The sequence below is a fragment of the Mustela lutreola genome, chromosome 5 (genome assembly GCF_030435805.1).
Source record: "Mustela lutreola isolate mMusLut2 chromosome 5, mMusLut2.pri, whole genome shotgun sequence".
Taxonomy (NCBI): Eukaryota; Metazoa; Chordata; class Mammalia; order Carnivora; family Mustelidae; genus Mustela; species Mustela lutreola.
Genome location: NC_081294.1, coordinates 150,083,260 through 150,100,545, shown reverse-complemented (window position 1 = coordinate 150,100,545; position 17,286 = coordinate 150,083,260). Strand labels below are relative to the sequence as shown.

At 39.8% G+C, this 17,286-nt stretch overlaps 1 protein-coding gene across 5 annotated transcripts in view; it reads left to right on the top strand.

Moving 5' to 3' along the window:
• The window catches only part of YTHDC2 (YTH N6-methyladenosine RNA binding protein C2), a 77,164-nt gene extending 71,974 nt beyond the window's left edge, over positions 1-5,190 (top strand). For 2 of the 5 annotated variants that reach the window (XM_059175840.1, XM_059175844.1), the window contains 3 exons: positions 873-1,076; positions 1,837-2,019; positions 3,218-5,190. In XM_059175840.1, coding sequence (XP_059031823.1) covers positions 873-1,076; positions 1,837-2,019; positions 3,218-3,298 — 468 coding nt within the window. In that variant the 3' untranslated portion in view covers positions 3,299-5,190. The remainder of the gene's footprint in view (positions 1-872; positions 1,077-1,836; positions 2,020-3,217) is intronic. The other 3 variants (XM_059175841.1, XM_059175843.1, XM_059175842.1) reach the window with 3 other exon arrangements.
• Positions 5,191-17,286: the final 12,096 nt, after the last annotated feature.

The following is a 17,286-nucleotide window of genomic DNA, read 5'->3' as shown; positions in this document are numbered from 1 at the left end:
CTGCTAGATTTTTGTTGTGTTCCTTTAAGTACTGTCAGACGTTGTTCTGTTACAGAGCTAAATTAGTTGCTGTCGGTTTAATCTTGTTGAGATTTACTTTTACGCGATGTTATGGTAGGTCCCAAGCAGTTTTTATTCTGGTACGAATTTAGTTTCAGTACTAAGGTGTAAGCCTTCTGGGGGCTAATGCCATCTGTATTAACAGTTCTTTCCATCATGGCTGGGGATAACGGGGATTGCTCCCAGCCCCATGTGAGCTCCAGGAATGGTTTAAGTCTACTGCTTTCCCTGGCGTTAGGTCAAGTTTTCGTAAGCGTGTGTAGGTCAGTATGGAGTCAGAAACTCCGTTTCTGTGGGGACCTGTCTTCAGTTCTTCAGGAACTCTGTTTCTGTGCAGCTCTCTTCTGTCCAGCCCTCTGTTATGCACACTCTGACTACTGGGCCTCTCGACTCCAAGCTCTGTCTCTGCAGTTCAGGGAGACGGGTTCTGTTTGTTTCCCTCTCCTGCACTGTTGCCTGGAAACTGTATCCAGGCGGTAAGCTGAAGCAATTTTTGTTTTGTTTTCAGTGTTTGAAAGTTTATTAAAATATTTTCTGAAAGTACATTTGGAGCATAAATCAAAGTTTGTAATCCAGGATCCTTTCTTGATAAGGGATTTTGAATGCTCTTGAAAATGAGTGCTTGGTTTTGGCTCTTTAACCTCATTTTGATCAAGTCTTATGTAGCTTTTCAGGCATGATGGAGCTATTTGCATTTGTTGAATATTTGGTAAAATATTTTGATTTATATGTTTATGAAGATGTTATTTAATGGAGCCTATTGATTTCGGAAGGTCAAATTACCTTTCAAGAATTTATGCATTCTTTTATAGGGCTCAAAATCTCCTTCACCAAGACCAAACATGCCTATTCGATACTTCATAATGAAGAGTAGCAATTTGAGAAACCTTGAAATTTCTCAGCAGAAGGGTATCTGGTCTACAACCCCTAGTAATGAGCGGAAGCTAAATCGAGCCTTTTGGGAAAGCAGCATGGTTTACTTGGTATTTTCTGTTCAAGGATCTGGACATTTCCAGGTGAGCCATCCTGAACCAGTAAAACGGGGTTGTTCTGGCTGCACATTAGACCACACAGATTAAAACAAAACCCCCAAACCACCCTGGCTTTTTATTGTATCGGGATGTAAGAACGCATTTTGCATGACTGAGCATGAGGGATGTAGTGTTAGCTCTTCAAGGGACTGACTCTAGGGATCCCGTTGTTTTCCTCGTCTTACCAGAACCTCTCTAGATGAGCCATTTCTCCTTCTGAGGACAAGTTCAGATTTATTATTTCTCAGGTGGATTGAGAGTAATGAGAAGCTTGACTTTTTGGTAAAATTTTTTTTTAAAGAGATAAGAAAGTTAGAATTGGTAATTCAGAAACTGAGTGTGTTTCTTAACTCCTCTTGACTCGATGTCCATCTGAATTTAGAAACTAAGGAATTTATTATTTGATATTATAATTTTTGGAAGTAAAAACTATTGGGTTAGATTGTATCTGTTTATCATGGACTAAGTGTGGGTTTAGGGCTGTTAATACATTATTTAGAAAGTATCTGTTCATATTGAAATTATGTTAGAAGGCTGGAATCAGTCTTCCCTCTAAAATTTGCAAATACTTCTTTTTATGAAAAACAGTAAGTAACTAATTTTTGGTTTTTGTGAGGTATCTATTATTTTTATATTACATTTTTACCTTAAAATTTAAAAAACCTCAGAGCTTTCTCAGATAAATTGAATTCAGACAATTTTAATATCATCCTCACCTTTCCCCTTGCCCTCATTTTACCCACAGGGATTTTCTAGGATGTCTTCTGAGATAGGAAGGGAGAAGAGCCAGGACTGGGGCTCAGCTGGACTGGGAGGAGTATTTAAGGTGGAGTGGGTCCGGAAGGAAAGTCTTCCCTTTCAGTTTGCTCACCACTTACTCAATCCCTGGAACGACAACAAGAAAGTCCAGATCAGCAGAGATGGGCAGGTATACAGTGGCATTTAATATTTGTCTCCTGCTTTTCTTTTTGTTTTGCTTGCTGTTACTCGGTGGTTTGAGGAGGAGACATAAGAGTACAGAATGTACGTTCCACACGCACACAGGAGGTGGTTCCGACATGTGGAAGAGCTAGTGAACACCTGCTTGCACAGGTGTTTGACAGAGCTCGTGGCTTTCTTAACATTGTGTAACCTGGGCTTCTCTCTGCCATTACATACATATAAAATCTTTCATAAGTTACTTCACGGAGGCTCCTGTTACCTTACTAATGGGAGATTTGCTCAAAACCGAGTGTAATTCTGAAGTCTAAGGGTAACAGTAGTATCTGACTTCTTTGTGCTTTAACTAATTATATAACATAGATAACAGCCTTTTTATATTTTTGTGGCTTGTTTTATTTCTGTTGCATTTACTTGGGCTTTATCATGATAGCTGCTGACATGCATTTTGAACTAGTTAAGGAGATGGGAATTACCATAAATATGGACCACATTGCTAGCTGCTATACATGAAGTAGTTTAATTCAATGCATGTTGAGTTATTAGCCCAGTTTTAATCAGGAGAAACAGGAGAAATTGTTCTAAGGTCACACAGCTAATAATTTATTTAAACTAGTGTGACTCCGTTTAAATCACCATACATAAAGTGTTTGGGTTCTCTTTAAGTGCACATCATATCACAAGAGGACTATAAATGACATTCTTTTCAGTTGTATCAGAATATTTTAATTTTTATTCTATAATAAGGATTTTGAAATAAGTCTAATTCCTAAGATAAGAATATCATATACTCTCGATGATTTCTTTAAAACCCCCAAACATCTAATATGCTAGATTTCAGAGTAAACCTTTGAAAGCTGAAGCTGAGTGCCGTTGGCAAATCCCCATTAAAAACGAAATTCTGTATTTCCAGATAGAAGTTCCGGGAGAACTCTGTGGAAATTACCATTTTGTCACACATTGTTGCCATACTTGCAGGCTAACTCTAATCTTGAAGTCTGGAAGTGAACTTCACAGACCTGAACACAGAGAATCCCAGAGCAAACATGCCATGTGATTTTATCATGTTCTGGTAGAAAAATGAAATTGAATGGATTTGTCCTACATTTTTATCAGCATAGGTTTTGGTGATTTAAATAATTCAGTCTAGTTCCTTTGGTGTTTATTCTGACATCTGCTTTATCTAGGAGCTAGAGCCTCAGGTTGGCGAACAGTTGCTGCAGCTATGGGAACGCCTTCCCCTGGGAGACAAAACCGCAGCCGACTGACACTCAGGTTATCTGCTCCTTGACTTTGAGTATTGGCAGTATTTGTAATCACTAAGGATATCTTTCAAATTATTTATCTTTTTTTTTTTTTTTTTTTAACTCGTTTAGAGCTCTTAGCTACAGGAGAACGCTGTACCTATTTAAAGCCACCGAATGCACTGACTTCTAAAAACCGAGGTGGACATGTTTGTTAGGAGTGGATGGGCTTTTCTGGTTGAGAGTTTCTCTTAAGACCCACCATCTTCATAAAAAAGAGAAAAGGGTAATTTACATTTTTATAGTGATGGTAAAGAATGATTATGTCATGTTTGTTAACTATATGTTTATAAGTGAATAAAATAGTAGTAGTTTCATTGTTTGGCACAACAGCAGTTGTTCGAACCATACTTAATTTTGAAGTTAAACATTTCATTTGTTGAAAACACTGACCTATGACTCTTAATTGACCTATGATTTTTTCGTAATGCAAAGTTAATTGTTTTAAGAAAAAGGCCTGAATGTGTCAGTACACCTGAGCACCATTTTAGAACCATCAACTCTTTAAGTTTTGTTGTTAAAAAATAAGCAAATAACCCAATTCTAAAAATGCCCCTTTTGAAAATAGTGTGTGCTGATTAAGGACTATTCATTCTGCCATTTTAAACCTGAGATACATGAAGAAAAAACGGAGAGATGTTCTTTTTCTTTGATTACGAAGTGCAGTAACATCTGAAGGAAATGAGAGAGTTCCTCACTCCTTGTCTTTGCTCAGATAAGATTTAGTGCTTAGTCTTATTCCTGATCCTCTTGCCTCTTAACCCAGTGTGCTGCATACAGCCTTCACACCTCTCTCGCATGAGTGCTGTAATTATGTCCTCTTCGTTTTGGCTAGAGAAGCTTGATTTAGACAAGTTAAAAATGGAAACAAATGAAACATGTTAAAAAAAAAAAGTGCCTAACAGTTAGTGAGAGCTTTGTTGGTGTATGTCTTTCAAACTAAGGTCCCCGGCACCACAATTCTGAATGCCTTTTATTTGTTTTCTAGTACTTTCCATCCTACTTACATTTTTGGATTTCTTATTTTTTTTGCATTTATGGTTTAATAAATGGGTAATTTTTTATAAACCTGTGTAGTGCCAACTCTCCTATTTTTTCTTTTTTTTTTTGTCATCTCAGGATTATTTGATAACTTTACCACCACTGTCTATAAAGTTTCCCCGGAGGCTTTTTGAAGGGAAATAAAGGTACAGGGAGAAATGAAAGAAATGTCTTGGTTATTGAGCTCTAAATAGAGCAGCTTTGATAGCACGTCTCATGATATATTTGGGTTATTGCTGCATGAAGAAAAACCGACCTGAATCTAATTTAAAGACAAGAAGACAACTCCTCTAAGTTTTTTGCGTCTGCATTTGAGAATAAAGAAGTGAAAAGTTAGGGTGACCATAAGATCTTGAAAATCCTCCTTTCTCTTGGAAAGCGTTGTATGTTGGCATAGTAGCTTAGAATGGCAGCTGTGATTTTTTTGCCTATTTTTGCCTTTTTGTAGTTACTGGTTTTTGTTTGTTTTATACTATGAGAGATACACCTGTAAATTGAGCCTATGTGAATTATGTTCTGCTCTATGTGTATTACAGTTCTTTTCCCATTACAGAAACTTGTGTTTTTTCTGATAATGTATATATACTTTGTTGAGGTATATATTTAGCAGTTACGGTGTTCTAAATTTGGAAGTGAGGACTTTTAAAAAAAATAAAACTTATTTTAATTTCCTTCTGTTTTCTAATATCTAGCTCTGTATGTAAATGATGGGTTTGTTGATATTTAAAATGAACACAATTTAAATGTAATTAAAATGCTGTTTTTGGAAGAGATGAACTTTAAATACACTCATTAAATGAAATTCTGTTAAAATATCTAGATCTTGTTATTTCTGACCCTCTGTAATAGGGCTAAGGTAACAATGACCAATAATATCCCTTGAGATATTAGGGAATTTCAAACACCTTGAAGAATACTAAATTGATAGAGAAGGTGATGATTTCATATCAGTATCTCCTCATTGAAAAAATTTGCCTTATTGCCATAAGGGAAGGAAAAAAACCCTCAAGACATATGTTCAATAGGAAATCTTTTAAATGTGTTCCCTGTCAGGACACTGGATCTTGGTAATGTGCCCTTCTATCCACTGCACACCCCAGCCGTATTCTGCCAATTACAGCAAAGCTTGCCAGCGAGGGAAGCACAGTCTCAAATGTGTACTTCGAGAAAAGACTAATTCATTTAAGACTTTGTCTTCAGAGACTCCTTCTTCACCAAAGAAAGCCTTATTTCCTGAAGCAGGGGAAGTCTGGAGGACCAAGTCAAATGAGCTTCACCTCTGAGTCAACACCGGGGCACAAATCCTGCCCTTGAACTTGTCATTGACAGGTGATGACGCCTTCTGGTCTGTGAGCTTCCCACAGCACACATGCTCACTGTGCTCCAGAACCTTCCGCAGCTCCTCTCCACGCAGAGGCCCACCACACAGTGTACTCACGTCTGCCCAGGGCCCCTATGTGTGCCTTGGTCTTTCCAGCCAAGGGTGAAATTTCCACTCGGCTGTCTCATAAAATCACAAACGATGCATATTGAAAATGGAACAACTGTTCTTTCCTACAGCCTGCTCCACCAAAGACTACTCTGTTCAGCGGCCCCCATTTCCATCACTTGTGGTTGCTCAAGGCCAAAAAACTTGTAGTCATCCCTGATGTCTTTCCTTCTCTCAGTCTCCTCCAGCAGAGAATCTTCTTGGGTCTACCTTCAAAATAGACCTAAACCCCAACTGTTTCTCCCCACATCTGTCACAACCACTCTGGACTAAGCCATAGTCCTCACCTAGGTTACCGAAGTCGCTCCCAGTCTGTTTTCCACATAGAAACCGGTGATCCTTTTATTATTTTATTATTATTTTTTAAAGATTTTACTTAAATATGACAGAAAGCACAAGCAGGGGAACAGCAGAGGGAGAGGGAGAAGCAGGCTCTGTCCGTGGCAGGGAGCCCGATGCGGGGCTCGATCCCAGGACCCAGAGACTATGACCCGAGCCAAAGGCAGAGGCTTAACCCACTGAGCCCCCCAGGTGCCCCTCCTGGTGATCCTTTTTAAAAGTTTGCATTACTTGGCTGCTCAGAACCTTGTAGTGGCCCCCCACTTCTCCCAGGAGCCGAAGTCCTTACAATGGCACCAACACGACATGATCCAGTTCCCCATTATATCTCTGGCTGTCTCGCCTCTCCTCTACTTACTCCACTCTAGCCACACCAGCCTCCCCACTGTTCCTTGAATATCCTAGGCCTGTTCCAGCCCAGAGACGTGAGTGAGCTGTTGACTCTGCCTGGAATGCTCTTCCCAGAATATCTGTGTGGCCAACTGGTTGTCACCATGTAGTGTTAACTCTGCTGTCAAGTTTTCTGTAAGGCTTATTTAACTTTTAGAAGTAACATACAGTAAAGCTAACTTTTTTTAGATGTGCAACTCTGAATTTTGACACCAACACAGATTTAGGAACTTCCACCTCCATTAGGAGCTGGTTCCATCACCCTCAAAATGTCCTCGTGCCACCTACCCCTGTGTAGTAACAGCTTCCTCTCACCGCTCATGCTGTCCCACCATAGATTTATTCTCTGACATGCACGTTTTTTCCTTTTGAGAACATCAGATAGGTAAAATCCTACAGTATGTAACCTTGTGGGGCTGGCTTCTGTCACTCAGCATAAGGCCTTTGAGACTGATCCAGGCTGTATATATCAAAGTCCATTTTCTATTCCTGCCAAGTAATATTCCATTGTATCGAATGTGCCACATTTTTTTGGAAGCCATTTACGTGTCGGTTATACACACGTGCAATTGTATTTGGAACAGCTAACTGTTTGTGCACAGGTTTTTGGGCAGAAATATGTTTCCGTTTGTTGAGCAAATAACCAGGACTGGAATCGCCAAATCATATGGTAAGTGTATGTTTTATAAGAAACTGCCGAACTATTATCCAGAGTGGCTCTACCAGTTTGCATTCCTATCAGCAATGCTTCAGAGTTCCAGCTGACAGCACTTAACTATGGTCAGTATCCTTTTTTTTCTCTTTTAAGTTGAAAATTCACATCACTTTTATGAAATTGTTGCTAAATTCCACTGAAGAATAGTATAACTAATTAGTACTACAGAATGTGTGTTCTGCATGTTATTTTGTCGTATTTGGTACAATAACTTCATAAATATAAATACACTATAATTGATCAGTTTAAACCGAGAGACCTGCTAGAGTTAATCCAATGTATCTATCTAAGAAGGATATGTTCATAACCTTTCTTCATTCCTTTTTATTAATTTTTTTCATCATGATGAGTATATTCCTTAATCCCCATCTCACCTGTTTCCCCCTTCTCCCACCATTTCCTTGCTGGTAACCATCAGTTTGTTCTCTGCAGTTTAAGAGTCTGTCTCTTGGTTTGTCCCTCTCTTATTTCCTTTGCTTACTTAAATTCCATATATGAATGAGATCATAAGGTCTTTCTCTGGCTGGCTTATTTTGTAGTCTTTAGCTCTATCCATGTTGTTGCCAGTGGCAAGATTTCATTCTTTTTTATGTCAGAATAATGTTACCTCATATATACATGCCCATTTCATCGTTACGCACTCGTCAATTGATGGATAGTTGGGCTGCTTCCATAATTTGGCTGTTTAAACAATACTGCAATAAACATAGGGCTGATGTATCCCTTTGAATTACTGTTTTATTTTTTGGTTAAATAGCCATTAGTTGCAATTACTGGATCATAAGGTAGCTCTATTTTTAATTTTTTGAGGAACCTCCATGCTGTTTTCCAGAGTGGCTGCACCAGTTTGCATTCCCACCAACAGTGCATGAGGGTTCCTTTATCTCCACATCCTCGCCAACATCTGTTGTTTCCTGTGGTTTTTATTTTAGCCATTCTATTGTCAATATCTTTTGTTTTTATCATTCTTTCAGATGTGCAGTAGGATCTGATCATGGTTTTAGGTTGTAGCTCTCTAATGTCTCCTAATGTTGCTCATCTGTTCATGGGCTTGTTATGTCACTCAGTCTGTTCAGGCTGCTCTAACAAAATACCACAGACTTACACAGGCTTACAAACCACAGAAATTTGTTTCTGACAGTTCTGGAGTCTGGAAGTCCAAGATCAGGGTGTTGCCATGGTCAGGTTCTGGGGGTAGCCATCTTCTCAGTTGCGGACTGCTGGCTTCTCGTTGTGTCCTCGCATGGTGGAAGGGGATACAACATTTATCCTCTTTGGTGAAGTGTTTCTCCAAGCGATCGGACCATTTTAAAATTAAATCCATCGTTTTCTTACTGTTGAGCTTTAAGAGTTCATTATATACATTACCCCCCCTTTATGTACAGGGCTACATTCTAATACCCACCGTGGATGCCTGAAATCATGGATAGTGCTGAACCCTATATACTGTGTTTTTTGCTTTCCTCTATATATACACCCATGATGAAGTTTAATTTATAAATTAGGCATAGTAAGAGATTAAAAGCAACTAATAAAATAGAACAGTTATGGGGCTCAGTGGGTTAAGCCTCTGCCTTCAGCTCAGGTTATGATCTCAGGGTCCTGGGATCGAGCCCTGCATCATGCTCTCTGCTCAGCGGGGAACCTGCTTCCTCCTCTCTGTTTGCCTCTCTGCCTACTTGTTATCTCTGTCTGTCAAATAAATAAAATATTTTTTTAAAAAATAGACCAGTTATGACAATATACTGTATTAAAGGTCATGTGAATGTGGTTTATCTCAACATACCTTACTGTACTGTACTCACCCTGTGATCACGTGAGATGATGCGTACACGATGAGATGAAGGGAAGGGAATGATGTAGGCATTGTGTCATAGCGTTCCGCTACTGCTGACCCGATGATACCTGAGAAGGAGGATCATCCACCTCCTTCTGGATTAAGAGTGACTGTGGATACTTGAAACCTTAGATAGGGAGAGCTTCTGTATTCAGAGTCCCAAGATTTTTGTCAGTTATGTGATTTGCAAATATTTTTTCTCTGCCTGTAGCTTGTCTTTCCATTCTCTTCCCAGTAATTTTTAAAAATTTTTTTGGTGGGTTTACTTTTTTTTTTTGTAGTTTTAAATTTTTTAAATTGACAAGTTGCCAATTTTTTTCTCTTATGGATTGTGATTTTGGTGTCACGTCTAAGAATTCTTTGCTTTATTTCCAGTCAGGAAGGTTTTCTTCTGTTTATTCCTAAAAGTTCTGTAATTTTATATTTCTAGATTCATGATTCATTTTGAGTTAATTTTTGTCCAAGTTGTGATAATTAAGTTGAAGTTCATTTTTATGCATGTAGATATGCAGTGGGTCTAACACCATTGTTGAAAAGAGTGCCCTTTATTGAACTGTTTCTGTACCTTTGTGAAAAATGAGTTTGCCATGTTTGTTTGGCTCTGTTTCTAGACTCTTTATGTTCTATTGAACTCTATCTGTCCCTTCACCAACACCATAGTCTTGATTATTGGTGTTTTAGAGCAACTTTTAAATATTGGATAATGAAGACTTTCACTTAAAATTTTTTTTTTTTATTTGCTTAGTCTCTATATCCAATGTGAGACTCAAACTCAAGACACCAAGATCAAGAGTCACACACTCTTTTGGGGGAGTCAGCCAGGAACCCCAAGAAGTTGACTTCTAACTAAAATGAAGTAACATGGACCAGATTTACTTTCTTCCCTGAAACGACATATATATAAATACATGGAACACTGGTTTTCAAAACACTGGTCATCAGGCAGTGAAGGACAGTAATCCCTGAGAGATGAGAAACAAAGACACCTGCCCAAACTTACTGCCTTGTGAGATATCTAGGCCATGACACAGGGAGGGGAGGGGAGTTGAAGCAGAACTTGACAGCGTCCAGAGCTGAGGCAACACAGTTGAGAGTGGGGAAACCAAACAGCTAGAGTTTATAGAACAGAATACCAAAGGGAGAACTGCATACAGAGAGAACCCCAGAGATGCATAGACAGTATCCCTGGAATATTCAGCAGAGTGCTGATGCAGCATGCTTGTGCAGAAATGGTCAGGAAAAGAACAATTTGAAAGGATTAAAGGGAATAGTACCTGTTCCCAACTAGACTTGTAAAAATCCAAAAGAAGGCAGGAAAGAGGAAAAAAGAAAAAACAAATTGAAATAACAAATAGAAACAACAACAAAAAAGAACAAAAATAAAATAAGTAGCAAGATGATATACTCACCTCTAACAGAATCAACAATCATATTAAATATCTAAAAATACCAACTAAAAGGCAACTGGCCGGCTCAGTCAGTGGAGTGTGCAACTCTTGATCTCCAAATCTCTGGGTTATGGGTTTGAGCCCCACATTGGGTGTAGAGATTTTTTTCCTTTTTCTTCCTTCCCTCCCTCCCTCCCTTCTTTCCTTCCTTCCTTCCTTTCTTTCTATCTTTTTTTAAAAGACTCTATTTATTTTATTTGACGGAGAAAGGCATAGAGAGAGAACAGAAGCAGGGGGAGTGGGAGAGGAGGAAGCAGGCTTCCCACTGAGCAGGGAGCCCAATGTAGGGCTCTGTCCCAAGATCCTGGGATCATGACCTGAGCCAAAGGCAGATGTTTAATGAGTGAGCCACCCAGGCGCTCCAGGTATAGAGATTTCTTAAATAAATTATAAAAAATTTAAAAATCCCAATGAAAAATCCCAATTATTATTAGGTAGAATAAAAAAAATCAAGATTCAATTACATAATGCCTATAAGAAAGATACTTAAATATGAAAGCACAAATAAAAGTTAAAAAAAAAAAGGAAGGAGTTACCCTTGCTAGCATTATGGAAAAAAAAGCTTCTGGCTATATTAATATTAGGCAAAAGAGAATTCAGAGCAAAGAATATAATCAGGGATAAAAACTGTCATTTACTCCTAATAAAGGGGTAAATAATAATATATATATATATATATATATATATATATATATTAATAATCCTAAACACATAGGCACCTATAAAAAAGCTTCAAAATACTTAAGTAAAAATTGATAGAACTGAAAGGAAAAATATGCGTAAGTCCACAATTATTGTCAGAGAATTCAATAACCCCTCTCAATAATTGATAGAAAAAATAGGCAGTATATCAGAAATGATACAGTGGGCTGGAAGAATGCTATCAACCAACTTGATCTAATTAACATTTACAGAAGGTATCACCCAACAGCAATGCTGCAGTGAACATGGAATGCATGTATCTTTCTCAAATCCGGATTTCAGTTTTTTTGGATATATACCCAGAAGTGGGATTACTGGATCAATATGGTAATTTTGTTTTTAAAGAATCTCAGTAAATTTGGGGCACCTGGGTGTCTCAGTCAGTTAAGCTTCTGACTCTTGATTTAAGCTCAGGTCACGATCTCAGGGTCATGGGATCCCTGTGTCAGTCTCGGAGGTCAGTGTGGAGCCTGTTTGAGATTCTCTCTCTCCCTCTCTGCCCCTTCTCCCAACTCGTGTGTGCCCTCTCCCTCAAAATAAATAAAATCTTTTTTTTTTTTTTTTAAGATTATTTATTTATTTATTTGACAGACAGAAATCACAAGTAGACAGAGAGGCAGGCAGGCGGGGGGGGGGGTGCGGGAGGGTGGGGGGGTGGGGTGGGCGGGATCAGGCTCCCTGCTGAGCAGAGTAGGATGCGGGGCTCGATCCTAGGACCCTGGGATCATGACCTGAGATGAAGGCAGAGGCTTAAGCCACTGAGCCACCCAGGCACCCCAATAAATAAAATCTTTAAAAAACACCTCAATACACTTTTTAAAAAAGATTTTATTTATTTATTTGACAGACACAGATCACAAGCAGGCAGAGAGAGAGGAAGGGAAGCAGTTTCCTTGCCGAGCAGAGAGCCGGATGTGGGGCTCGATCCCAGAACCCTGAGACCATGACCTGAGCTGGTTTTATTTGGGGCACCTGGGTGGCTCAGTGGGTTAAGCCTCTGCCTTCGACTCAGGTTATGCCCTCAGGGTCCTGGGATGGAGCCCCACATCCCACTCTCTGCTTAACGGAGCCCGCTTCCCCCTTTCTCTCTGCCTGCCTCTCTGCCTACTTGTGATCTCTCTCTCTCTTCAAATAAATAAATCTCTTTTAGATTTTACTTTTAAAAGATTCTATTTATTTGACACAGAGAGATCACAAGTAGGCAGAGAGGCAGGCAGAGAGAGAGGGAGAGGGAAGCAGGCTCCCCGCTGAGCAGAGAGTCCGATGCGGGACTCGATCCCAGGACCCTGAGATCATGACCTGAGCTGAAGGCAGCGGCTTAACCCACTGAGCCACCCAGGCGCCCCTATTTTAGATTTTTATTTATTGATTAGAGAGAGAGCACAAGCAAGGGGAAAGGCAGGGAGAGGTTATTTGCTTACACATATTATTGCAATAAACGTAAGTTAAAATGAAAGCAATACCATTTATGATAACATAAAATATATCAAATACCTAGGACTAATAGCTGACAAAATATGTAAAAGGCTTATAGAAATACAAAATACTGCTGAGAGAAATTAAAGCAGACCTAAAAAACAAATAGATTAACCTTGTTCATGGATTGGAAGATTCAGTACTGTTAAGTTGTAAATTCTCCCCAATCCCAGTCAAAACCCCAGCACCCTTTTTCTGTAGACACTGACAAACTGATTCCAAAATTCATATGAAAATGCAAAGGATCTAGAATAGCCAAAAGACCTCTGGAAAAGTACTGGTTTGGAGGGCTCACACTACCTAATTTCAATACTTACAAAGTTCATGGACCACGAAACTTTATATTGGCATAAAGATAGACAAATGGATCAGTGGAGCATAATGGAGAGTTCAGAAGTGACTCCATCATCTATGGACAACTGAATTTTTAAAAAAATTCCATTTATTTATTTGAGAGAGAGACAGTGAGAGAGAGCATGAGAGAGGAGAAGGTCAGAGGGAGAAGCAGACTCCCCGTGGATCTGGGAGCCCGATGCGGGACTCGATTCCAGGACTCCAAGATCATGACCAGAGCCGAAGGCAATTACCCAACCAACTGAGCCATCCAGGTGCCCGGACAACTGATTTTTTTTTTTTAAACAACAACATAAAGGCAATATTTTTTTAAATTTTTTATTTTTTATAAACATATTTTTATCTCCAGGGGTACAGGTCTGTGAATCGCCAGGTTTACACACTTCACAGCATTCACCAAAGCACATACCCTCCCCAATGTCCACATAAAGGCAATATGATGGAGGAAGCCGAGTCCTTCCAAGAGATGGTGAAAGAACAATCGGCTCTCCCTATGCAAAATAATGAACTCAGATCTTTGTCTCATGATATACTAACATTAACTCCTAATACATCATAGGCTTAAATATAATAAGAATGACAGCTATGGAACTTCTAGGAGAAAATAGGAGAAAATCTTACCTGGGCTTATGCAGAGATTTCTCAGATCCACTATCTCTAAAAGAGCAAAAAGGTAAATTCGACTTCATCAAAATTTAAAACTTATGTGCTTCGAAAGACACTTAGGAGAATGAAAACACAAGCCATACGCTGCAGGAGGCTATTTGGAAGGCATGTAGTCAATAAACCATTCGCATCCAGAATACCTAAAACAATTCTCAAAACTCTACAGTAAGGGGAAAAAAAAAACCTAGTTAAAAAAATTGGGCCATTTGAACAGATATTTCCCCAAAGAAGATAGAAGACAAGTAAGTACATGAAATAATGCTTAGCACCAATAGTCATTAGGCAAAGGCAAGCTAAAACGCACCACAAGATACCACTGCGTATCTAGTAGAACAGCTAGTGTGAGAAAGACTGCCTGTGCCAAGTGTTGACAAGGCTATCCAGCAACTGGACTTCGCACCCACGGAAGGCGGGAATGTAATATGATAGAACCGCTTTAGAAAGTAGCTGGACACTTTCTGAAAAAGTTAAGCATATACTTAACCACTTGCCACTCCTTAGTACCGACTTAGTTTTTTCCTGATTTGCATATTTTCTTTTTTTTTTTTTTTAAAGATTTTATTTATTTATATGACAGACAGAGATCACAACTAGGCAGAGAGGCAGGCAGAGAGAGAGGGAGAAGCAGGCTCCCTGCAGAGCAGAGAGCCCGATGCGGGGCTCGATCCCAGGATCCTGGGATCATGACCCAAGCTGAAGGCAGAGGCTTAACCCACTGAGCCACCCAGGTGCCCCCTACCTGGGTCAATTTTAATAATTTATTTTTATTTATTATTTAGAAGTTTTTTAAGCTTTATTTATTTTAAATTTTATTATTTTTAGAGAGAGAGCATATTGCGGGGGGTGGTTCTGAGGAAAGGTCAGAGGGGGAGGGAGAAAGAGAAACCCAAGGAAGCTCCATGCTCAGTGTAAGTCTATCCCATGATTCTGAGATCATGACCTGAGCCAAAATCAAGAGTCAGATGCTTGATCGACTGACTCACTCAGGCACCCCAAAATTTATTTTTAAAGGAGGAAAATAATCTTTATATATTTTTCAACTTTAAATTTTTTTTTTTTTTAAAGTAGGCTCCACGCTGTATGGGGAACTCCAACTTGGGACCCAAACTCAACTGTGAGTTCAAGATCTGAGCTGAGATCAAGACTCGGGTGCTTAACTGAGCCACCCAGGTGCCCCAGGAAAATAACTTTAAAAAAAATTGGGCCTATTATCTTTGGGTTTAAAAAACACACACCCATTTTAACTGCTGGTGGTTCTTTCTCTTCCATGTAGCAATAATTTTTTAAAAACAATTCCATAGTTACAATTTATTTTTTTCTAAGAACATGTTTCATCCATTCTTAATATATCCTGGCTAACTATCAGAAACCCTTATGTGAGTATGTAAATATGTAAAATACTCTGTCTTGTTTCAAAAAGGACTTGAGATTGTATTAAATGCTGGTGTGAAATGTTGGGGAGAATAACAACACAAGAAATGATTTCTTGGAGGACTGTATCAACAGCATAGTGTACGGTCCTCCGGTGAGGAAGGGCACCTATAATGGGCCAATACTTGGATCATCTTTAGAGATGTGGTTCATGGAATTTTTTTTTTTTTTTAAATTTTGAGGGAGGCATGCAGAGAGAGAATCTTTTTTTTTTTTTTTTAATTTTATTTATTTATTTGACAGAGATCACAAGTATGCAGAGAGGCAGGCAGAGAGGGGGGAGGGAAGCAGCTTCCCTGCTGCGCAGGTAGCCCGATGTGGGGCTCGGTCCCAGGACTCTGGGATCATGACCTGAGCTGAAGGCAGAGGCTTTAACCCACTGAGCCACCCAGGCACCGCCAGAGAGAGAATCTTAAGCAGACTCCATGCTTAGCATGGAGCCCGACATGGGGCTCTATTTCACAACCCTGAGATCATGATCTGAACTGAAATCAAGAGTGGGTCGCTTAACCAACTGAGCCACCCATGTGCCCCATTTTCTGGAAATTTTAATTAGTTTTTGGTCTTCTGCTTTAAGTAAAAGTGCTATTAAGTATACGATTAAGTATGTTGGATTGGGGAAGAGTTAGTTTGCTGGTCACCCTTATGAACTGAGCATGTGTATCAGTCACAAACTTTGGTGTTACTTAATTGCAGGTATCACATTCCGACTTTAAGTGGTAAAGGGCTTTATTGGAAAGGTGCGAAACAGTTCCCAGAATTGATGGGACTGAAGAACCAGGTATGGAAATAGGCAGGAGGAGATGGAATGAGAGCCAGGGAAAGGCTGGGTCGGGACCTTGCCCCTGGCTTTGCTGCTGCTGCACCCAGCCAACGCTAGATTCTCCTCTCTTTTTCAGCAGTTTTCCAGCTTCTTCTGTTTCTTTGTCACACTCTCTGAAGAATCACGGTTGGTTGGAGCAAGTGACTGGTCAAGTGGGTACCCTTCCTGTTAGACGGTACAGGAAAGGTTCCACGGGCAGGAAAAGGGAGGGGTCCCTGATTGGCTCAGTTGGTAGAGTGTGTGACCCTTGATCTCCAGGTTCTGAGTTCAAGCCTACTTAAAAAAAAAAAAGGGTCTGGCCTCTTCTGCCTCCCACCAGTTATAAAACAATCAAGTATCCCCTCAAATAGAAGGGACGTTTGGGTTATGGTTAAGTTAAAACAGAAAGTTATAATCTGTTATATGTATTGATTCCTGATGATTATAGGATCATTTTTCATTTTTTAAATAACGTTTACAGTTGTTAGAACCACGCATGATTGGGAAGGGCTGGGGAAGGCCACATACTCCCTGAAATTATACACAGAATTTTGGTATGAGTGCCTTTTGCATTGTTGGGTGGCAGGGGGACCCATAGCCTTTGATAGCTTCTCCAGGAGGCCCACAGTCTACAAAAAGTTAAGAGATCCTAACTGGAATGTTCTTCATAATTAACTTTCTCACTGGGAAATTTCGGTTCATTTGTATTAACTGTCGCTGGTATTACTACCTTCTGCCGCTAGATGGCGCTGTGGCGCGCATTTTCAAACATCAATCACCAGGTTCATTGATTTATCAAGCGAAAAAGCATCCTGGTTTAAATAAATAGTTCATTTTAGGTTGGAAGGAACTTCCGAAATCAATTAGTTCCATCTCATTCTTTTACATATAGGCACCTGATGAGTTTGACTGGGTGGGACCAGACCTTTGGAAAAGTCAAAAGGATGCCCTGAGTAGTAGAAGGGAGGGGAAGGGGGTCGGATTCAGGGGAGTGGGGGGTAGTTGTGGGGAGAGCTGGGGCACTCCTCCTACCAAGCTGTACTTTTAGGCGGTGCCTCTGGTCTCTGGAGGACTGGGGGCAGTACGCCTTGTGGACTTTATAGAGTCTTTCCTTCTGAGACATTTGTTTATTTCACTTACAGTCATGACGTGAAGTGTGGTCCTTCCCCGCTGCCCGGGGGTGGTATTGCTGAGAAAGGCTTTACTTAGTTAGGGAGGGAAGTTGTACCAGTCCCACGCCCTTCCCTGGTTGGCTTTAGACA